Here is a 24,109-nt window from a genome sequence, read left to right as displayed (position 1 = left end):
GTACTTGGACCTAGTTATTTTATTAAAAACAGTTTGAAAATTACATGTTCAGCAAAACATCTTTTATATATATGAATTATGTCTGCCATATATATATGTGTGTATATATACATGTAATTCACAAATGATTCTAATTTCTACAGGTTTATTGAATATGGTGAATATAAAAACAACTATTATGGCACAAGTATAGACTCAGTTCGGTCTGTCCTGGCTAAAAACAAAGTTTGTTTGTTGGATGTTCAGCCTCATGTAAGTGAACAGTGACCTAGTCAACACACTTCTAGCCCATCTGAGCATTTCATTAGAGGGTAAATCTGAAATCTACTCACTTTTGGCATTTAGGTGCCTTTCCTAAGGTGACAAAAGCATTTAAATGTAATTTGAGATGGCTCTGTTGGAAAAAAAAAAAAAAAGCCCATGTTTTTAGAAGCCTGGAGATGTGTTTGTAACTCTTAGATTCAGTGTTTGCCAAGTATAATGACTCTTATTTATTCTATGTATTTTATATATAAAAATATATTACATTGTATGTATAATGTATTCTCCTATATGTATTATAAGTGTTCATAATTGTTGGCAATGGACATTTTGGTTCTTGGTCCTCTTTCATGGATTTTGGATCTATAATTAGCCTAGAAATGTAAAACCCTGGCAAGAGCCGTGGGCATCTCACAGGAGTTGTACAGCTGCCGGGTAGAGCTCACCTGGCACCCTGGGGACTCGGTACAGGTGGATTGAGAGACGGTGGATGAAGCAGCTCACTTTCCTGTCTCAACATAGACCACCTCCATCACCCCCCCCACCCCCTCCCTGCAGAGGCCCACCCACAGCATGCTCCTTACTACCCGGGAGCAGTGCTGACTTAAAAGCAGGAGACTTGCCCCTGAAGGGGACTCCAAAGGCAGGATGAAAGAGAAGGGACACCTCATTCTGAGAGCAGGAGGAGGCTTAGATGGCATGGCTGGAAGACTTGCATGAAAGACAGTTAACTCATAGTGTCTTTTGGGTATTAAATCTAAGAACTAGCTTTCTGGTATTTTTAGCTGCTTCTCCTCAGGATTTAATGATGGCATATTTCAAAGCATTTTAAAGACAGGTTACATTCTCCATTTGTCCAGAGGTATCTAGTAACATTTAATTGTCAACAAATGATTGAACAATAATATAGTGAAAGGCCTGCTAACCTTAATTAGGAAATAATTTTAAGGAATTTTCTCCTTAGAAAGAAAATTCAGTTTTACTACAAAACATACTCCTGATATTATGAAGAAATGAAAGAAAATGTATTTCCTTCCTTGCAGACAGTGAAGCACTTAAGGACACTAGAATTTAAGCCGTTTGTGATATTTATAAAGCCTCCATCAATAGAGCGTTTGAGGGAGACAAGAAAAAATGCAAAGATTATCTCAAGCAGAGATGACCAAGGTGCTGCGAAGCCCTTTACAGTGAGTATGAGGATACTTTACTGAAAATACATAAGCAGGAGTTAAAGTCATATATGCAGTAGTGACCACATTAAGGAGACTGAGAGATGAGGCTGTGGTCCAAACATCCAGGCAGGACAGAACTGCATTTGGGTACATACATTTTAAGTGATTGCCCTGATTGTTTTTTCTGCTGTTGTGAACGGATCTTCATATTACATTGACTCAAAAACTATTTTGTATGCTTTTATGCATACTTATAAAATTTCTGAAGGCACATGTAAAAAAACCACTGAGTTTTCAACTAGCCTTATTTTTAAAGGGGAAAATACCGGTCGGTTACTATTACTCATTAATAGTCTAGATGAAGATTTAATAATTTGCCTTTTGTACCAACATCATATATAGCATAATAAAAGAAAAAGCATCATTTGGGGTATAGGACAAATAGACTTGTAGTGTTCAATTTGTATTTCCTTTGACTATTGTTAGAAATGGCACCTGAAACTTTCACAACATTGTTGATGGGCTGTACTCCAATATAAAATAAAAGGTTTAAAAAAGAAATCACAGCTGTGGTGGGTTAATGATTAGAATGACTGGCATGGTCTCTGTTTTTTAACCTTGAGACAGTGTATTATACTTTAGGATCAAGAGAATGGCAGAAGCATTTTTCCCCTCCCTCTTTTAAGTAACTCATCTTTAACCTTCAGTTCAGTTCAGTCGCTCAGTCATGTCTGACTCTCTGCGAACCCATGAATCGCAGCACGCCAGGCCTCCCTGTCCATCACCAACTCCCGGAGTTCATTCAGACTCACGTCCATCGAGTCAGTGATGCCATCTAGCCATCTCATCCTCTGCCGTCCCCTTTTCCTCCTGCCCCCAATCCCTCCCAGCATCAGAGTCTTTTCCAATGAGTCAACTCTTCGCATGAGGTGGCCAAAGTACTGGAGTTTCAGCTTTAGCATCATTCCTTCCAAAGAAATCCCAGGGCTGATCTCCTTCAGAATGGACTGGTTGGACCTCCTTGCAGTCCAAGGGACTCTCAAGAGTCTTCTCCAACACCACAGTTCAAAAGCATCAATTCTTCGGCACTCAGCCTTCTTCACAGTCCAACTCTCACATCCATACATAACCACAGGAAAAACCACAGCCTTGACTAGACGGACCTTTGTTAGCAAAGTAATGGCTCTGCTTTTTAATATGCTATCTAGGTGGGTCATAACTTTTCTTCCAAGTCCATATTAATGTATAAACTATTAATTGTGGGTATCAAATACACATGATGTTTTTGATTTCCAGTATTTTTAAAATATCTTTTTTTCTAAAGTACTGACAGTATACAACCATACGAAGTAGGTACTGTTATATGATGTTAATTACTCAGGGCTCTGGATTAACACTAAAATTAAAATCTCTGTTGTGAAAACCTTCTGTGACCTTGAGATATCGACTCTGAAATGATTCAGGATGTCACAGTATAAAGAATTACCGTATTATTTATTACAGTCTTGTACAATGTAAAGGTTTCTCAGTGAGGATAATAAACGATAACATAGTCCAAAGATTTAACTCACATTTATGTATATGGTCTTGCTATATAACCAACTAAAATTCTTCCTGGTTTCAAAAATGTATGGAGGGCCCCTTACCCACTTGTACTGAAACAAAGAAGGAGATGGTATACATGTCCTTTCATAAATGTATCCACCTCTGAAAAAGTAGTTTTTCTTATACATTCCTTGCTATGAATAAATGTGGACGATGCAGGCAAAGCATCAGGATAAACACTTCTACTTTAATACTGAAACATCCCTGTAATGATAAGTGACTAATTATCCTGAAAGGTGGGACTTTTGACTCTTGTCAGAGCAGTTTTAGTTACAAGCAAATAGAGAATATTAGAAATTACGGCTTCTGAAGAATTTACAGTTAAAGAGGGTAATTTTCTTTCATGGCTGAGGTGAAATAGTGAACACAGAACAGCATTAGATAAACCAGTTGTGTAATAACTGCACTGATGTGATGAAACTGCCTGGTTAACCAATTCTATTTAATACTTTTGTAGGAAGACGACTTTCAAGAAATGATTAAATCTGCCCAGATAATGGAGAGTCAGTATGGTCATCTTTTTGACAAAACTATAGTAAATGATGATCTTGCTGTGGCCTTCAATGAGCTGAAAACAACTTTTGACAAATTGGAGACAGATACTCATTGGGTTCCAGTGAGCTGGTTACATTCATAACTAAGGGAAGTTTTCATAATTATCTTTTTTTTGTAGAGTGCATGATTAAATCAGTTACCATTTTGGTGGTAGGGTTTTTTAATCTATATCACTGTTAGAGATGTGCAATCCTGGTTAAAACTGAATGTTGGTTTTTTATCTTTTTAAAGTCTTATTTCAAACACAGTGTTTGAGTATAAGATCCAGAATTTAAATGTGCACAGTACTGTATTCTGAGCAGAGCTTTGAACCGTCTGGCTGTCTTGAATACAAAGCTCTACCTCCAAGAGGAGGGTTGAACTTTTTATAGAAAGTCTTAGCTAGAGTATATACATGGGCGTCCAGTGCTTCTGCTGGTCTCAGACGCGGTCACTGCCTTTGCTATTTGCATGTCAGCCATTGAAGATGATAAGTTTACAGCCTTGAGCAGCTCCAGACAGGACAGCTTAGGTGTACTTTGGGTGGATCATCATAGATGCACCTGGACTGGCAGTAAGGTGGTCCTCTTACTATCCTAAAAGTGCAACATTTTCTCTTACATAGACACAGTATAGTCACAGTGTGTGCACTCAAGAATCTCTCTTTAAAGGAATTACTGAAAATCTGTCTTAGTGAGTGGCCTTCATGTTATAGTTTGAGAAGGCTTTGTGAGTACATACACTAGTGACTCAATAAATGTTTAATAAGGGAGGGTAGGCTTTGAAAATTATTACATACGAAACTAAAAACCTTTCCTTGTTAGAACGGTGATTACATACCCAAAAGGACTGATTACAAAGGACAATTTTATTTATAAATTCTCAGACATTTCTTTCTGGACTCACCAGAAATTCTGGAGCCAGTTATCTGACTTTGCATTTTCCCAGTAGATTATAAGAATGAATCCTATTCTAAATGTAGGTTTTACATGTTACTGATACAGTTAAAGAAAATGTGATCATTGTCCCAAATATGTACAGTTGATCACCATATTTAAATTTCACTACAAATTGTACTTTAGAAAACTGTTCATGTAATGTTAACTTATTTCTTTGTCATCAAAATATTTCTTTACATTGGCCAGATACCATCCTAATCTTGCTGTTTTTAAAGAAGTTTAAGAAAGACTCTCATATTGTAAATAGCTAGATGGGATCTCTCATTTTTCTTTGATACTACTGACCTTCAGCGAGTAAATTATACAGCTCAAAATACTAGAAATGTGCATAGTTGTATAAGAGAATATGCGTCCCATTCTTGCATGCAGTAAGACACTGCCAATCAGAGAATCATCGTATCTGTGACTTTGAAACAGAAAAAAAAATATTTTTGTTGATTTCTAAAGAGAGTTTAGATGTCCTGTTTAAAGAAAAATAGTGTAGTGAAATTTTATATATTTATGAAATATTTGAAAGGCATATTTTTTTAATTATCAAATGAGGCTATTCATAAAACAAATTGTATGTAAAGATGTCATTAATTTAAAATAGTTTTTTAAATCTGGGTCAACATTCCATGTAAATATTTTGACCTTTGTTTGTTCTCAGATCCACATGTGTGCTCTGTGCACATTTGATAGCATGACTTACTGGGTTTCCTTCATACATGTGAGATTTCATACCTGATACACACTCGCAGCTAAATAGTTAGATAACCAATGTTACCTGACAGCCTAATCCAAACAGCAAATTCTAAGTTAATTAAGTAAACAGCAACCAATTCAGTTTAAAAAGAGGTTTGGGGTTGCCAGGTCTAATACTGAAGCCATACTTCATGGTTGTGTGGCTGGTCTAAGAAAGTACAAGTCTTCCTTGGATGGTTTGGGTAATATTCTTTTTCAACACTGATCAAAATTTCCAATACATTGACTTTCTAGGAAATGAATTATAATTTAGGTAGTCTGAATTCTTTGTTCAGAAATAGCACATGGTTTGTTTTTATTTTTTGCCTCAATTCTTTACTGTGGAGGCAGACAGCATGTGATAAAAATGGAGTCCCTTTTGGTGGTGGGGGTGGTGATGGAGGTGTTATAAAAATATATTTTCCAATTTCTCTCCCTTTTTACACTAGAGCTGAAAAGTATTTTTTAAAATAATGGAAAAGGGGCAATTCAGCAATTTGAAAAATCTTTCATCAGTAGTACACACCTTGATGCTTAGAAAGAGAGTCCGTTCTCTTTAATTTAGTAAGGCTAGGAGAAGGCAGTGGCACCCCACTCCAGTACTCTTGCCTGGAAAATCCCATGGATGGAGGAGCCTGGTAGGCTGCAGTCCATGGGGTCGCTAAGAGTCGGACACGACTGAGCGACTTCACTTTCACTTTTCATTTTTATGCATTGGAGAAGGAAATGGCAACCCACTCCAGTGTTCTTGCCTGGAGAATCCCAGGGACGGGGGAGCCTGGAGGGCTGCCATCTATGGGGTTGCACAGTCGGACACGACTGAAGCGACTTAGTAGTAGCTCCATGGGCTTGGGGATAAATGTTGCAAAGGGCCCTTGATCCTGTACTTGGTGCACCCCTGGCTCCCTCTTGAGGGAGGAGAGACTGGTTCTTTAGGCAGCCTGCTCCCAAGACAATGTCAGCCACTATTTGAGAGAACAGGAATATTTATTTTTTTAAGTCCAAATATTTAATATCCAAGATTAAGAAGGTAAGTCTGTATTCCCATCAATAACAAACTGGAATCTGTTTGCTTTTTTTTTTTTAGGTGAAATTGAAATACCATTTTTTACCATTATTTTACTTACCAGTATAGACATTATTGATATCTTTAAGATTGACCTTCCTGGTATCATGGTATCATGTGATGACTGAATGTATCTAAATTGTAATAATTTAAAATTGACAAGCATATAAAGCAAAACTATGTTGTTAAAAGTTTCCTGAAGAGACAGATTTTTATTATTTATTTTCTTTTTGACTAGTAAGAGTTTATAAATAAAAGGAATGGAAAACCTTTGAGCGTAATAAAATACCTTCAAATTATATGTATAGTTTCTTGAAGATTGCTCTTGCACTTGGTATCTACTTCACTGTTTCTGATGGTAGAACAAGTTGTTCTTTTACTGACACCATGTGATTTGAACTGCCTCTGTCTAAAACAAAATTTCATATTTGTTCCAGACATTAATTGGTTTCATCAAAGTTGTTGGAGAGATGAAATCCACTAGCCTCAATCTTACCCAGTCCAGCCAATCAAAGATAAACAAAAGATCTATGCCATGTGCTAGACAAGCCTGGGCAATGAGTACTTAACTGATCATGAGCTCGTTGACACAGTGATCAGCCTCATATCACACAACTTAAAAGTAATTGCGTAAATATTCTTAATTACCTGACAGTTCCTCATATTAGTAAATTCATAGGGAGCTTCCTAAATAATTTCTATTACCAGTTTTCTTGTCGTTGTTTTAAAGTTCCATTACTTTCAAATGGTACACCCAAAATTAATTCAGTTCAGTTCAGTCGTTCAGTCATGTCTGACTCTTTGCAACCCCATGAATCGCAGCACGCCAGGCCTCCCTGTCCATCACAACTCCAGGAGTCCACCCAAACCCATGTCCATCGAGTCGATGAGGCCTTCCAACCATCTCATCCTCTGTCGTCCCCTTCTCCTCCTGCCCTCAATCTTTCCCAACATCAGGGTCTTTTCCAATGAGTCAGCTCTTCGCATCAGGTGGCCAAAGGATTGGAGTTTCAGCTTCAACATCAGTCCTTCCAAAGAACACCCAGGACTGATCTCCTTTAGGATGGACTGGTTGGATCTCCTGGCAGGCCAAGGGACTCTCAAGAGTCTTCTCCAACACCACAGTTCAAAAGCATCAATTCTTCGGCGCTCAGCTTTCTTTATAGTCCAACACTCACATCCATACATGACCACTGGAAAAATCATAGCCTTCACTAGGCAGACCTTTGTTGACAAAGTAATGTCTCTGCTTTTTAATATTCTGTCTAGGTTGGTCATACCTTTCCTTCCAAGGAGTAAGCATCTTTTAATTTCATTGCTGCAATCACCACCTGCAGTGATTTTGGAGCCCAAAAAATTAAAGTCAGCCACTGTTTCCACTGTTTCCCCATCTATCTGCCATGAAGTGATGGGACCAGATGCCATGATCTTAAGTTTTCTGAATGTTGAGCTTTAAGCCAACTTTTTAACTTTCCTCTTACACTGTCTTCAAGAGGCTTTTTAGTTCTTCTTCACTTTCTGCCGTAAGGATGGTGTCATCTGCATATCTGAGGTTATTGATATTTCTCCCAGCAATCTTGATTCCAGCTTGTGCTTCTTCCAGCCCAGCGTTTCTCATGATGTACTCTGCATATAAGTTAAATAAGTAGGGTGACAATATACAACCTTGACGTACTCCTTTTCCTATTTGGAACCAGTCTGTTGTTTCATGTACAGTTCTAACTGTTGCTTCCTGACCTGCATATAAGTTTCTCAAGAGGCAGGTCAGGTGGTCTGGTATTCCCATCTCTTTCAGAGTTTTCCACAGTTTATTGTGATCCACACAGTCAAAGGCTTTGGCATAGTCAATAAAGCAGAAATAGATGTTTTTCTGGAACTCTCTTGCTTTTTCCATGATCTAGCGGATGTTGGCAATTTGACCTGTGGCTCCTCTGCCTTTTCTAAAACCAGCTTGAACATCTGCAAGTTCACGGTTCACGTATTGTTGAAGCCTGGCTTAGAGAATTTTGAGCATTACTTTACTAGCATGTGAGATGAGTGCAATTATGTGGTAGTTTGAGCATTCTTTGGCATTGCCTTTCTTTGGGATTGGAATGAAAACTGACCTTTTCCAGTCCTGTGGCCACTGCTGAGTTTTCCATATTTGCTGGCATATTGAGTGCAGCACTTTCACAGCATCATCTTTCAGGATTTGGAATAGCTCCACTGGAATTCCATCACCTCCACTAGCTTTGTTCGTAGTGATGCTTCCTAAGGCCCACTTGACTTCACATTCCAGGATGTCTGGCTCTAGATGAGTGATCACATCATCATGATTATCTTGGTTGTGAAGATCTTTTTTGTACAGTTCTTCTGTGTATTCTTGCCACCTCTTCTTAATATCTTCTGCTTCTGTTAGGTCCCTACCATTTGTCCTTTATTGAGCCCATCTTTGCATGAAATGTTCCCTTGGTATCTCTAATTTTCTTGAAGAGATCTCTAGTCTTTCGCATCCTATTGTTTTCCTTTATTTCTTTGCATTGATCACTGAGGAAGGCTTTCTTCTCTCTCCTTGCTCTTCTTTGGAACTCTGCATTCAAATGGGAATATCTTTCCTTTTTTCCTTTGCTTTTAGCTTCCCATCTTTTCACAGCTATTTGTAAGGCCTCCCCAGACAGCCATTTTGCTTTATTGCATTTCTTTTCCTTGGGGATGGTCTTGATTCCTGTCTCTTATACAGTGTCACGAACCTCCATCCATAGTTCATCAGGCACTCTGTCTATCAGATCTAGTCCCTTAAATCTATTTCTCACTTCCACTGTATAGTCATAAGGGATTTGATTTAGGTCATACCTGAATGGTCTAGGGGCTTCCCTTGTGGCTCAGAGGATAAAGCGTCTGCCTGCAATGCAGGAGACCCGGGTTCAATCCCTGGGTCAGGAAGATCCCCTGGAGAAGAAAATGGCAACCCACTCCAGTATCCTTGCCTGGAGAATCCCATGGACAGGGGAGCCTGGTGGGCTGCAGTCCATGGGGTCACAAAGAGTTGGACACGACTGAGCGAGTTCACTTTCACTTTGAATGGTCTTCAATTTCAGTCTGAATTTGTTAATAAGGAGTTCATGATCCGAGCCACAGTGAGCTCCCAGTCTTGTTTTTGGTGGTCCTCAACAGGAAAGTGAGCCAAGTTTTATGTTTAGCCGCTGATAGGGAATATAACTGATATCGATTGAAAGAAGTGTCCCTTACCTGTATTCATGCCCTTTCCTAGGCTGCCACACCTTTCCAGATGCTTGCTCACTTGCACTTAGTTATCTGGAGGGCAAGGAATATTGTACTTTTATAACAGCTCTTATTCACATATACCTACATGGGCTACGTACTGCCAGATAAAATAGTCATATTAATCATCAGACATCTGTAGGATTTGTATACAGTTTCATTTAATCCTCATAACGGCATTATATGGAAGTAGTACCTTATATGGAAGTATAGTACCTTACATAGAAGTGCGGGCTTCTGTGCCTGCCCAAGGTAACAGGCGTGATGAGTAAGGATCGGGGTTCAATTGTGGTCAGGCTCCTCCAACACCAGGATGTCTGCACTGTGCTTGCTGGTGTTGCTATAACTTGAGTCAATTCTGGAAATAGGTGAGATTTGGTAATTAGAAGTGATTATTCATCCTTTTTATGCACAGGCAATTTACAAAGAGTTTTCTCACAACACTGTTGCTTTAGTCAGATAGCTCTTGATTTCTCTATGCCTCTATTGTTGGCTAATCTTCAAACAGCTTGGCGTGCTGTGGTTCGTTGGGTCGCAAAGAGTCGGACGTGACTGAGCAACTGAACTGAACTTCAAACAATGATGATTATCAAAAGCATACAAAAAAGTTAGCATAATACGCAATTTTTCTGTTTTGTCTGAGTCCTAGTCTTTAATGATGGAGCATGATTTGTCTAATCAGTTGTGATAATCTCCTCTCCGCCAGGATTGATCTGAGTTGGTCCAGCCACTCGATTCCAGGTAATGTCTGTCAGAGGAGCTGTGAGTTGAGTTGTTTCCCTAGTTTAAACAAACACCTGCATAAGGTGAAAATCCTCTATGCTCCTGCCCCCGTTCCTCCTGTCTGAGATGCTTCTATTACATTGTGGTGCTTAACAACATGACAGCCATAATCCTAACCCTAAATCAATGGATGATAAAGGTCAATCTATAGATGAGTGAGTAAAAAAAACAAGAAAAGATCCTAAATCCATAACGTCACTGAGCTGTTGAAAAAATCCTTGGGACCTCTTTCCTCTAATTACTGAATAAACAATGTTCTTTTTTTAAAATGTATTTTTAATTGAAGGATAATTTCTTTATAATGTGTTGGTTTCTGCCATGCAACACCATGAATCAGCCACAAGTATACATATGGCTTCTCACTCTGAAACCTCCCTCCCACCCCTCTAGGCTGTTACAGAGGACCAGGTTGAGCTCCTTGTGTTATTCAGCAACTTAAAATGAAAAGACAACCCTCAGGATGGGAGAAAATAATTGCAAATTAAACTGACAAAGGATTAATATTCAAAATATATAAGCAGCTCATTAAGCTCAATATCAGATAAACATGAAGCTCAATATCAGAAAAACAAATAACCCAATCAGAAAAACTGGCAGAAGACCTAAACAGACATTTCTCCAAAGAAGACATGCAGATGGCCAACAGACACATGAAAAAATGCTCAACACTGCTCAGTATTAGCAGAATGCAAATCAAGACAATGTTATTTTATGCTCTGTTGGTGGGAATGTAAATTGGTGTAGCCACTATGGAAATCGGTAGCTGGGGGTTCCTCAAAAAAATGAAAATTGAGCTACCATATGAGCCAGCAGTCCCATTCCTGGGCATATATCTTGAAGGAAATGAAATCACTATTTTGAAAAGAGTTCTGCATCCCCACTTTCCACATGCACTGCAAGATTATTCACAGCAGCTGAGACAAGGAAACAACATGTCCATCAACAGATGAATGAAGAATCTAGGGCATGTACACATACACATTTACATACACATAAAAAGGAATGTTATTCAATGGTAAAAAAAATACGTAAATTCTGCCTTTTGTGACAACATGGTTGTATCTTTCTTGAAGGCATTATTCTAAGTAAAATAAGTTAGAGAAAGACAAATAACTATATGTGGTGCTAGAGAAGACTCTTGAGAGTCCTTTGGACAGAAAGGAGATCAAACCAGTCCATCCTAAAGGAAATCAACCGTGAATATTCATTGGAGGGACTGATGCTGAAGCTGAAGCTCCAATACTTTGGCCACCTGATGCAAAGGGCTGACTCACTGGAAAAGACCCTGATGCTGGGAAAGATTGAAGGTAGGAGAAGGGGGTGGCAGAGGATGAGATGGATGGATGGCATCACTGACTCAATGGATGTGAGTTTAAGCAAACTCACAGAGATAGTGAAGGACAAGGAAGCCTGGTGCACTGCAGATCATGGGGTTGCAAAGAGTTGGATCCAACTGAGCGACTAAACAACAACCACTTGTATAAGGTATCTACAAGAGCTGAAATAGAAGGTAGAATGGTAGTTACCAGGGCTTGGATGGAAAAGGGGGGATGTTGGTCAGAAGGCACAAGCTTCCAGGTATGAGATGAGTAAGTTCTGGGGATGTAATGGCATGTTGACTATTGTTAACAACACTGTATTACATGCTTGAAAGTAGCTAAAAGAGTAGATCTTAAATGTTATTAACACACACACAAGGTAATTAGGTGGTGAAAGTGTTAAATAACTTTATTGTGGTAATCATTTCACCATATATACATATATCAAACCACACTGTACATGTTAAACTTACACAACTTTATGTCAAAACTGGAGAAGATGTTCTCTTAAAAGTGTTACTATTAGGCTGCTGTTTGCTTGCTGCTGGAAGCATTCCTAATGGAAAGCAGTATCCATGACCACCCAGGCCACTCCCAGTGCCTGCATCACTTACCAAAAATGTCACTTGTCCTGCAATGAAGCATTGAACCTTAAAACATTCTGTAACTTGTAGCATAAAATAAAGCAAGAGACTCCATTTACATTTTATTTTGCTTGGGTTCCACTTTTTTTTTTCCTCCACAATATAACATTTAAGTTTGGGGAAAGCTGTTCTTGTGTTTTGAGATTTACAAATTGATCATGGTTGTGAGTCTACAGTTTTGGCAAAGTGATATCTCTGTGATTAAATTTGACCTGGGCACTAGTAATACCTGAAAGTTCCATCTGTCAGGCCCCTGCCCTGTGCCAGGCACTCTGCTTGTTAGTAGTAGGTGACCTGTTTGTGATCATCAGCTCTACTTAAACAGATAAAGGACCGAAATAGAAATATGTATAAATAACAATGGCTACAAAACAATATAATTACTGTTCATGCTAATGAAAGGTATATAGTATGAAGTAATTACTGAGGAAAATATATTGCTCTTAGGAACCTAGAAGATACCAAAACAGCTGAGGATGGAAGAAAGAAGGACAAAAACAAACATGCTTAAATATTAGTTAAAATATTTTAGGTATTTGAAGGCAATTATTTGTGGAATTGAAAGTAAATGCAAAGAGGAATCAGAGACTCCATTAAATGAGAAGACAAAAAGATGCCAAATGGGTCTCTCATTACAGATTTAAATGGCATAAACTCATGTAGTAAGAGACCATTTTTCAACTACATCAAAAATGGACATCAACCATATTCTTTAAGAAGAGAAAGATTTAAAGTAAGAGGATTGGCAAAAATGTGCAAATGCAAGGCAGAAGGAAACCAAAAGCAGAAAACACAATAATAATATGAAAATTGAGGTAAATGCTTGGGGCAAAAAGTCATTCTTTAGTAATCCGTGGTATAAGCCATAAAAGGAACAGTGTTAAAGACACTGAGTAAAACCTTGAGGAGTGCAGTCAATAAAACCACATTATTTGGTCATCTTTAAAATACTTCTCTTAGACCTCGAAAAGAAGTGGTTATAGAAGGTCCATATACTTCCCTGGTGGCCTAGTGGTTAAGAATCCACCTTCCAATGCAGGAGATGTGGGTTTGATCCCTGTCGGGGAACTAAGATACCACATGCTACAGTGAAGACCCAGCACAGCCCCCCGCAAAACTTCATGTATCACAACTCCTCAGCTGATCTCATAGCCATGGAAAGAATGCTTTTTCCTACAAACAGATTACACCTTCGGTTCAAGAGCCACACTGAGAATTTACAAAACCCAATCCTAAAGCAAGCCGCAAGAAAAGCCTCATTAAATTCCAAAATATTTTAAGTACTTCAAGTCACATCTAATGACTACAGTCCAATAGAACTTAAAGTGAATAACCAGTAGACACCAAAACAGACCTCTCAGAAAAACTCAAACAACAGCAAAACAAAACATCCTGATCATGGAGGAATTAAAAATAAAACTGTAGATTATTCGGAGAATAACAACATAACTATCAGAATCTATGGACTAGGACTGAAAAACTGAGCTCAGGAAAACTTGTTGCCTTAAAAGCTTTTCAAGGGGAAAAAAATAAAAATAAACACTGGCTCAAGCAACTCGGGAAAGAATAACATGAGTGGTATTTTGGCTAGGTTATAATATACACTGACTTTTCCAGGAATGCGCTACCATGTAAATCAAAGGAAGACTGTGCTTCATTTTTTCAGAACCCTACCAAGTTTTCTTCACTATTTTGGAACATCATGTCATTAATGGCAATAGCACCCGTCGTGTCAGAGTCTCCTGCACGGCGTGTCTGGACACAGCCATGCCACAGTGTGCGAACCTACCCTATGCATGGATCACTGCTGTCTTCGGAGGACTGCTGCCTGAGCATTTATATCTCACAGTATGAACTATTTTATTCTCCACTGCTTTCCTTTTCTTTCTCCCTTTTATTATAATGGGGTTCCATTGTATTATTTGATTTTACTGCACCATGTGCCATGCGGGGTTTTAGTTCCCTGACCAGGGATTGAACCTGTGCCCCCTGCAGTGGAAGCACAGATTCTTAACCACTAGACTACCAGGGAAGTTTCTGGGACAAAATCTCTTATAGACAAGGAACACTGAGTATGATAGGGAGTGATTACTGCTGCTTCAGACAGATGGCCACATAGATCCCATTTATGGTGCAGGCTTTGAGCTATACAGCTCATGCGGTTTTAAAAATATTATGTTTTGATATGATTAATATGCAACTGAGCATCAAGTTACGTTGAAATTTGGCTACAGTCGTAGAAGGTATCTACTGTTAGCACTTGGCTTCCCTGATGGCTCGGTGGTAAAGAATCTGCCTGCGGTGCAGGAGACTCGGGAGACGTGGGTTCTCCTGGGTCAGGAAAATCCCCTGGAGGAGGAAATGGCAACCCACTCCAGTATTCTTGCCTGAAGAATCCCATGGATAGAAGAGGGCTATGGTCCGTGGGGTCTCAAATAGTCAGATAGAACTGAGCGTGCACGGATACACACACACACATTTTGAGCATCAAGTAGTATCCTTGAGTATACTGCTGCTACGAATAGGCTCTTGCAGAAGAAAATAGCTTTACAGTTTAAAATATTTTCCAAAACTAGGTAATGGAATTAACTAAGAGACGAGACATTATTGCAGACCTAAATACTAAAAGATCATAGACTCTCCCAGAATACAATTTTAACAGCATAAGATTTTAGAAAAATCTTGAGACATGGCAGGTAAATCCAAAAAGGAGGAGATCAAGATGGCAGAGTGGGAGGACAGACTCCCCTCCCCTCCCTGAACACTCCCGAAGTACATGTACATGTGGAGCAATTCTCGCTGAAAACTAACTGGAGACTGGCAGAAACACTCCTTACAACCAAGGCTGTAAAAAAATCCACATGGAATTAGGTGGGAAGGGAAGTGATCAGATTGAGACTTTGTGCTCCTGGGAGGGGACACAGAAGATGGGGGTTATGTGGGTGGAGATTCTCCCTGAAATGAGGGCTTCGAGCCACATATTCTGCACCCCAGTCCTGAGGTCTGACACTGGAAAGACGAGTAACCTCAGCTGGCTTGAAAATCAGTGGGACTAACAGGAGGGCTGTGAGAAACCTAGAGTGCCTGTGAAGAGAGGGCACAGACTTGCCTACTCCTGAAACAAAGTGGAGAAAGTGCAACTTGCACAGGACTCTAGCCAATTTCCCCCAACTACCCTGCAGCATGCCCCAGCCTGAGCCAAGCACCCATTCTGGCCCCATTTGCCCTGTGGCATGGCTTCACACTAGGCATGAGAGCTGGCATGGCTGAGGCGGGTGCTCAGGGAGGGGACAGATGGAGTTGGCTTGGGCCTGGAATGGCATCTGAATGGGGCAGGGACAGCCATTACTGGTGTTCAGAGAGAGGCCCAGGACTCTGGAGCCAGGATTGGCACTGTCCATACACCAAGTGCTCACTCCAGCCCCTTCTTGCTCCAGCACTACTTCTCTGGGGCAAAGGTGCTGATGCTAGGAGGCAGGAGGATACACACGTGGATGGAACAGAGTCATTTCTGACCAGACCCTCAGGACTTCCATTCCAGCAACTTAGGACCTGAGCAACCCTGCAGTGGGCGAGGTTGGTCACTGACCAGAGGAGAAGCACTGGCACGAATGCCTGGCTAGTACGGCCCTGGCCCATCCATGTCAAGTCCCACCTCCTACCAAGGTAACAGGTGCCAGCACACCTGGAAGAAAGCGTGACTGGTGCTTACCTCTTCCAGCTCACTGACCAAAGCTACAGGGCACCTGCAGACTGTACAGGTACACTCCCATATGGGCACATCCCTTCAAGGCGGGAAGAGGTAACTATCTCACTTCAATTCATACAGACAGAGAAAGATAAGCAAAATGAGAAGACAGAAGGATTTGTTTCAATTGAAACAATAAGGAAGACCTAATGAAACAAATACATAATTTACAAGATACAGAGTTCAAAGCATCAGCAATAAGAAGACTAACTCAATTAAGGAAAAGAATAGATGAACACAGTGAAAACTTAAGCAAGGAACTAGAAAATGTAAAAAAGGACCAGTCATAAAGGAAGAATACAATAGGAGGAATTAATAATAGACTAGGTGATAGAGATCCTGATAGACGAGGTGAAAAGACCCTGATGCTGGGAAAGATTGAAGGCAGGAGGAGAAGGGGACGATAAAGGACGAGATGGTTCGATGGCATCACCAACTCAATAGACATGAGTTTGAGCAAGCTCTAGGAGATGATGAAGGACATGGAAACCTGGCGTGCTGTAGTCCATGGGGTCGCAAAGAGTCAGATACGACTGAGTGACTGAAAGCAACAAAAAGGTGACAGATCTGGAAGACAAAATAATGGAAACTATCCGATCAGAACAGCAAAAAGAAAATCAAATTAAAAAAAAATGAGAACACTTTAAAGGACCTCTGGGACTCTATCACGTATGCCAACATTCACATTATAGGGATCCCAGAAGGAGAGAAAGGGGTCAAAATTTTGATGAAATTAGGTTGAAAACGTCACTGAAGAAAGAAACAGATATCCAGGTACAGGAAGCTCAGAGGGTCCCAAACAAGGTGAATGCAAATTCATTCACACCAAGACATAATTAAAATGGCATAAGTCACAGAGAGATTCTGAAATCACCAAGAGAAAAAGAGTCACCTACAAGGGAATTCCCATAGGACTATTAGCTTTTTCTGCAGAAACTGCAGGCCAAAAGGGAGTGGCCTGATATAAAATGCTGAAAGGGAAAAACCTGCAACCTAGGATTATCTACTGAACAAGATAATCATTTAGAATAGGAGAGATTAAAAAAAAAAAACAACAACTCAGATAAGCAAAAATTATGAGAGTTCATGAGAACCTTAACATTTCTTTTAGGGTAGGCTCCCTCCAGTGTCTCCAGCCAGGACTCTCCCAGGCTACCCTCACCTCTCCACTGTGTTAGGCAAAAAGTGGAGCTGACCCCCAGAAACCCCACCCTTTGGTGTACCTACACTTTCAGTTGTTCAACCAAGCCCTAACTTAGGCCCTCCTAGAAAGGCATGTGGCAGATGCAATTAAGGTTTCAAATCAGTTGCCTTTGGAAAAAAAAAAAGGGGGCGGGATTTACCCTGGTCTAACCAAGTATGCCCTTAAAAAGTGACTCGGCTTTTCCTGAACAACAAAGAAGGAATTGAAGTTTGAGAAGGATTTGATTTGACGAGATTCCCTGTCCATGGTTTGACGAGATTCCCTGTCCATGGTTTTGACAGCGGAGAGGACCACAAGGCAGTGAATGCGATTAGCCTCTAAGACCTGAGAGCAGCCCCTGGCTGACAGCAAGAAAGCTAAGACCTCGGTCTTCAAACTAAGAATTGAATGCTGCCTGCAACCTGCTGAGCTTGGAAAGGAACCCTAAGCTCCAAGTGAGATTAGCAGTGAGTCCTGCTGAAGCCTTGACTTTAGACTTGTGAGACTCTGAGCTGAGAACTCGGCCATGCCTGTTCTGACCTACAGAACTGTGAGCTCAAAATGAGTGTTGTTTTAAACTACTAAGTTTGTAGTGTTACTGAGGATTGGAAAACTAGGATGTTCAGCCACTGAGTCCTATCAGAAATCTCTTAACTCCATCCTACATTCTCTTTTTCTCTTACTTTATTGTGGTAAGAACACTTAAAACCTACCAACTGATGCTGAAGCTGACACTTCAATATTTTGACCATCTGATGCGAAGAACTGACTCATTGGAAAAGACCCTGATGCTGGAATGATTGAAGGCAGGAGGAAAAAGGGATGACACAGGATGAGATGGTTGGATGGCATCACCAACTCGATGGACGTGAGTTTGAGCAAGTTCCAGGAGTTGGTGATGGACTGGGAGCCCTGGAGTCCATGGGGTAGCAAAGAGTCAGACACAACTGAGCGACTAAACTGAACTTAACAAATTTTAAAGTTTACAATATGCTATTGTCATCTCTAGGCACAATGTTATAAACAGATCTCTAATTATTAATACTCATCTTGTAAAACTAAAATATACTTGTTGATTAGTAATCCCCCATTTCCACATCTCCCCAACCCCTGACAACCACTGTTCTATTCTTTGCTTCTAGGAGATTGATTATGTTAGATAACTCAAAGAAGTGGAATCATGTGATACATGTGCTTCTGTGACTAGCTTATTTTACTTAGCATAGCTTCCTTAAGGTTCACCCTTGTTGTCTTATATTGCAGGATTTCTTTCTTTTCAAGGCTGAATAACATGCTGTTTTATGCGACCCCGTGGATTGTAGCCCACCTGGCTCTTCTGTCCATGGACTTCTCCAGGCCAGAATACTGGAGTGGGTTGCCATTCCCTTCTCCAGGGGATCTTCCCGACCCGGGGATTGAACCCAGGTCTCCTTCACTGCAGACAGATTCTTTACCATCCGAGCCACCAGGGAAGCCTTTTATGTATATATCACATTAAAAAAATCCATTCTTCCATCAGTGGACATTTGTTTCCCATCTTAGCTATTGTGAATAGTGCTGCTATGAACATGGAAATTAAGATATCTCTTTGAGATCCTGATTTCAGTTCTTTTGGATAAGTAGCTAGAAGTGGGTTGCTGAGTCATATGGTAGTTCTATATTTAATTTTTTGAGGAACCTCTATACTGTTTTCCATAGTGGTTGCACCATTTGCATTCCCAGCAACAGAGTACAACCGTTGATTCTCCACAATTCTGGTGTCTCGTTTCGATTCGCATTTCCCTGATAATTAGTGACACTGAATAGTAAAGTAATGCTCAAAATTCTCCAAGCGAGACTTCAGCAATATGTGAACCGTGAACTTCCAGCTGTTCAAGCTGGTTTTAGAAAAGGCAGAGGAACCAGAGATCAAATTGCCAACATCTGCTGGATCATTGAAAAAGCAAGGGAGTTCCAGAAAAACATCTATTTCTGCTTTATTGACTATGCCAAAGCCGTTGACTGTGTGGATCACAATAAACTGTGGAAAATTCTGAAAGAGATGGGAATACCAGATCACCTGACCTGCCTCTTGAGAAACCTATATGCAGGTCAGGAAGCAACAGTTAGAACTGGACATGGAACAACAGACTGGTTCCAAATAGGAAAAGGAGTACGTCAAGGCTGTATATTGTCACCCTGCTTATTTAACTTATATGCAGAGTACATCATGAGAAACGCTGGGCTGGAAGAAGCACAAGCTGGAATCAAGATTGCCAGGAGAGATATCAATATAACCTCAGATATGCAGATGACACCACTCTTATGGCAGAAAGTGAAGAGGAACTAAAAAGCCTCTTGAAGACAGTGAAAGAGGAAAGTTAAAAAGTTGGCTTAAAGCTCAACATTCAGAAAACTAAGATCATGGCATCTGGTCCCATCACTTCATGGCAAATAGATGGGGAAACAGTGGAAACAGTGGCTGACTTTATTTTTTGGGCTCCAAAATTACTGCAGGTGGTGATTGCAGCCATGAAATTAAAAGACGCTTACTCCTTGGAAGGAAAGTTAGACAGCATATTGAAAAGCAGAGACATTACTTTGCCAACAAAGGTCCGTCTAGTCAAGGCTATGGTTTTTCCAGTGGTCATGTATGGATGTGAGAGTTGGACTGTGAAGAAAGCTGAGTGCCGAAGAGTTGATGCTTTTGAACTGTGGTGTTGGAGAAGACTCTTGAGAGTCCCTTGCGAGGAGATCCAACCAGTCCATTCTGAAGGAGATCAGTCCTGGGTGTTCTTTGGAAGGAATGATGCTAAAGCTGAAACTCCAGTAGTTTGGCCACGTCATGTGAAGAGTTGAGTCATTGGAAAAGACTCTGATGCTGGGAGGGATTGGGGACAGGAGGAGAAGGGGACGACAGAGGATGAGATGGCTGGATGGCATCACCGACTCGATGGACATGAGTTTGAGTGAACTCCGGGAGTTGGTGATGGACAGGGAGGCCTGGCGTGCTGCAGTTCATGGGGTTGCAAAGAGTTGGACACGACTGGGCGACTGAACTGACTGAACTGAACTGAGTATCTTTTCATATACTGTTGGTCATTTGTAAATCTTTGGTGAAATGTCTATGAAAGTCCTGAGACCATTTTTAAATCAAGATTTTTTTTTTATTGAATTGTAAGAGTTCCTTACAAATCTTGGAACCTAATCCCTTATCAGATACATGGTTTGCATATATTTTCTCCCATTACACTGGTGGCCTTTTCACCCTCTGCTTTGTAGTTTGATGTGGTTCCACTTATCTGTGCTTTTGGTGTCATCTAAGAAATCACTGTGAAGACCAATGTCATGAAGCTTTCCCCCTATGTTTTGTTTTAGGAGTTTTATCATTTCAGGTTTTACACTTAAATCTTTAATCCATTTTGAGTTGATTTTTTATGTATGGTGTCAGATAAAGGTTCAGTATCACTATTTTGCATGTGGATATCCAGTTTTCCAACACTTTTTGTTGAAAGGATTATTTTTTATCTATTGTGTATTTTTTGGAGAAGGAAATGGCAACCCACACCAGTATTCTTGCCTGGAAAATCCCATGGACAGAGGACTCTGGCAGGCTACAGTCCATGGGGTTGCAAGAGTCGGACATGACTTAGCGACTAAAGTTTTGTGTATTTTTGGCACATGTGTTAAAGATCAGTTAACAAGATATGTTTGTGGGTTTATTTCTGGGCCCTCTATTCTGTTCCACTGATATGTGTGTGTATATATATACACACACACACATACACACACACACTATATATATAGCATTTATGCTGTTTTAATTACTAAAACTCTGTAATACATTTTGAAATTAGGAGTTGTGATATCTCTAGCTTTGTTCTTCTCTTTTAAGACCATTTTGCCTATTTGGGTCTTCTGCAGTTCTATATGAATTTTAGAATTTTTTATGTAAAAGAATACTATTGGGATTTTAATAGCAATTGCATTTCATCTATAGATTTCTTTGTGTAGTATGAACATTTTAACAATATTGTCTTTCAGTCCATGAACACAGGATGTCTTTCCATTTGTTTGTGTCATTAATTCTTTCATCAGTGCTTTATAGTTTACAGTGTACAAGTCTTTGAATGTCTTGAGTTTATTCCTATTTAATTCTTTTTGATGTTACTGTAAATGAAATTGTTTTCCTAATTTCCTTTTCAGTTTGCTATTAGTGTACAGAAATTCAACTGATTTTTGTAGATTGATATTATTTCCTGAAACTTAACTGAATTCATTTACTAGCTCTCCCAGTTCTTCTGTGTGGAGTCTTTAGGTTTTCTCTATATAAGATCATATCACCACATACAGGGCCAGTTTTACTTATTTCAATTTGGATGCCTTTTTGCTATGGTATGAATGTCTGGGTCTCCTCAAAATTCATATGTTGAAATCGTAACCCGCAAAGTGGGCCCTCTGGGAGGTGATTAGGTCCTAAGTATGGTTGGAAAATCATGAGTGGTATTAGGGCTCTTCAAAAAGAAATCCCACAGTTTCCTAGTCTCTTCCATCATGTGGGAAAAACAATAAGAAGTCTACAACCCCAGAGAGGGCCCTTACCTGATCATGTTGTCACCCTGATCTTGGACTTACAGCCCTAGAACTATGAGCAAAACATTTCTGCTGTTTATAAACCACCCCAGTCTGTGCTAGTTTGTTAAAGCAGCCTGGAATAGGCTAACACCTTTATATTTCTGCTTTTGTTTGTTGCCTAAATATTCCGACCAGGGCTTCCAGTGCTAGGTTTAATATAAGTGGTGAGAGTGGGCCTCCTCATCCTATTTCTGATCTTAATGGGAAAACTTTCACTTTTTAACCATTGATTATATTAACAATGGATTTTTCTTATATGTCCTTTACATATACCAACAAACTACATAACCTATAAGAAATGGAAATATTCCTAGAAACATGCAACCTACTAAGACATAATCACAAAGAAATAGAAAGTGTGAACAGATGTATAACTAGCAAGGAGACTGAATCAATAATCAAAAGCCTTCCAACAGAGAAAAGTCCAAGACCAGATGGTTTCACTTCGTGAATTCCACCAAACATTTAGAGCAAAATTAATGCCAGTCCTTCTCAAACTCTTCCCAGAAAACTGAAGAGGAGGAAACACTTCCAAACTCATTTTATAAGAACAGAATTACTCCAATATCAATGTCAGACAAGGATGCTGCAAGAAAATTACAGACCAATATCCCTAATGAATATAGATATAAAAAGCCTCAACAGAATATTAGCAAAATGAATTCAGCAGCAGATGAAGAGGCTCATACACCATAATCACATGGGATTTATCAATGGAATACAAGGATGGTTTAACATATGAAAATTAATGTGATATACCATATTATAGAATGAAGGATAAAAATCACATGGACATCTCAATAAATGCAAATAAAATACCTGATAAAATTCAACACCTTTTCATAATAAAAACATAAACCTTTGGCCCAATGATACACAGGACCCTCCTGATCCTGGCTCCCGCTTCTCCCATCTTACTTCTTTCTCACTGTTCACTGACTTTATAAACTAGGAAAAGAGGAAAATTACCTCTGTGTTCAGAAGCTCATGATCTCCTTTCTCCACCATTACAATGGCCTTAATGGCCCCCTTTTCCATAAGCATCTTCCCTTTTGGTTTATTCTTAACACTTTAACTATTACTCCCACCTTCCACCTCCTCGTTGCTCTCTTACCATCTGCCCCTCTGTCTGTTTATACTATTAACAAATTTCCCATTTCTGTAGCAGAGAAACAGCTAGCAAGGGTAGGAAGAACAAGTATGCACACTTTATTTATGGAAGAAACATTTGAGTGCCTGCTGTCTACCAGCCTGTGCTTGGCATGAGGACTAGTGAGTTGAATGGCACACAGCCCTGTCTTTAAGGTGCTCACATTGTAGAGGGAGAAAGGGGCACACAAATTGGGCATTTTGAGAGCCATCATAAGAGCAATAATGGAGATATACACATGGAAGCTTAAAAGAAGATCTGGCCTGCTGAACAGAAGTGGAAAAGATGAGGGAGAGAAGCAGATTGGGAGGATAAGACATTAAGGCTTGCTGCAAGAAAGGAGACATGAGCTAAAAATCTCAGTGAATAAATACGAGATAACCAAGCAAGGAGGGTGTAGAGTAAGGGGCAGGATCTGGGTATTTCAGTAGAGACATGAACAAAATCATCGAATGCAACACAGTTGAGTAAAATATGGGCATTTAGGACCATAAAAATGTGGAGCTAAAGTCAGTGAACAGTGAGAAAGAAGATGGGAGAAGCAAGAGCCAGGATCAGGACGGTCCTGTGTATCATTGGCCAAAGGTTCCAACATTTTAATGTGTGTATCACTGAGGTACATGCGGGAAAACTCAAAATTTCTAGGCAGCCGCTGGAGGGTATGATCTAGCAGGACTGTTGTAAGGTCCAGGAATCAGCACTGTCACAAGCAGCTCAGGTAAGCCTGATGAGGATACTATCTGGTTGACAATCTGAGAAACACTGTTGGCAATGAGGAGGCAATGAAGGAAACTGCACAGGCTACGGGGAAGTGGAATTTTGCTTGGGTACATTTCCATACTAGGCCTTCTGGAGGCTTGTAAAATGCTTAATTTGAACAGAAAAAGAAAGACCTAATCCATGGGGATAATGACAATAATCCAAACTATGGTTTGGATATGGAGAAGTGGTGAAGATGGAGAGAAGAAACATTCCGGAAGTCTTTGGTAGGCAAAATCTGTAGGATGCGTGCTGGATTAGAAGTGAGAGGTCAAGAAGAGGGAGGGGCCAAGTTTCTAACCTGAGTGCCTGGGTGGTGGTGTGTTGC

The 24,109-nt window shown here is 40.0% G+C and overlaps 2 protein-coding genes across 3 annotated transcripts in view; one reads left to right on the top strand and one right to left on the bottom strand.

Annotated features, from left to right (window-relative positions):
• The window catches only part of MPP7 (MAGUK p55 scaffold protein 7), a 225,602-nt gene extending 218,981 nt beyond the window's left edge, over positions 1-6,621 (top strand). For both annotated transcript variants that reach the window (XM_086333868.1, XM_086333869.1), the window contains exons 15-17: positions 144-252; positions 1,305-1,448; positions 3,496-6,621. In XM_086333868.1, the coding sequence (XP_086189994.1) occupies positions 144-252; positions 1,305-1,448; positions 3,496-3,675 (433 nt within the window). In that variant the 3' untranslated portion in view covers positions 3,676-6,621. The remainder of the gene's footprint in view (positions 1-143; positions 253-1,304; positions 1,449-3,495) is intronic.
• Positions 6,622-9,720: 3,099 nt separating this feature from the next.
• The window catches only part of LOC147360932 (uncharacterized), a 57,491-nt gene continuing 43,102 nt past the window's right edge, over positions 9,721-24,109 (bottom strand). Inside the window, exon 4 of the mRNA XM_086335196.1 lies at positions 9,721-9,939. The gene's annotated coding sequence lies outside the window, so the exon portion shown is untranslated. The remainder of the gene's footprint in view (positions 9,940-24,109) is intronic.

Source organism: Bos grunniens, chromosome 13 (assembly GCF_055505025.1).
Source record: "Bos grunniens cultivar Pamir isolate PY7600 chromosome 13, Bosgru_T2T1.0, whole genome shotgun sequence".
In the NCBI taxonomy this organism is placed as follows: Eukaryota; Metazoa; Chordata; class Mammalia; order Artiodactyla; family Bovidae; genus Bos; species Bos grunniens.
This window is presented reverse-complemented; position numbering and strand designations above follow the sequence as displayed.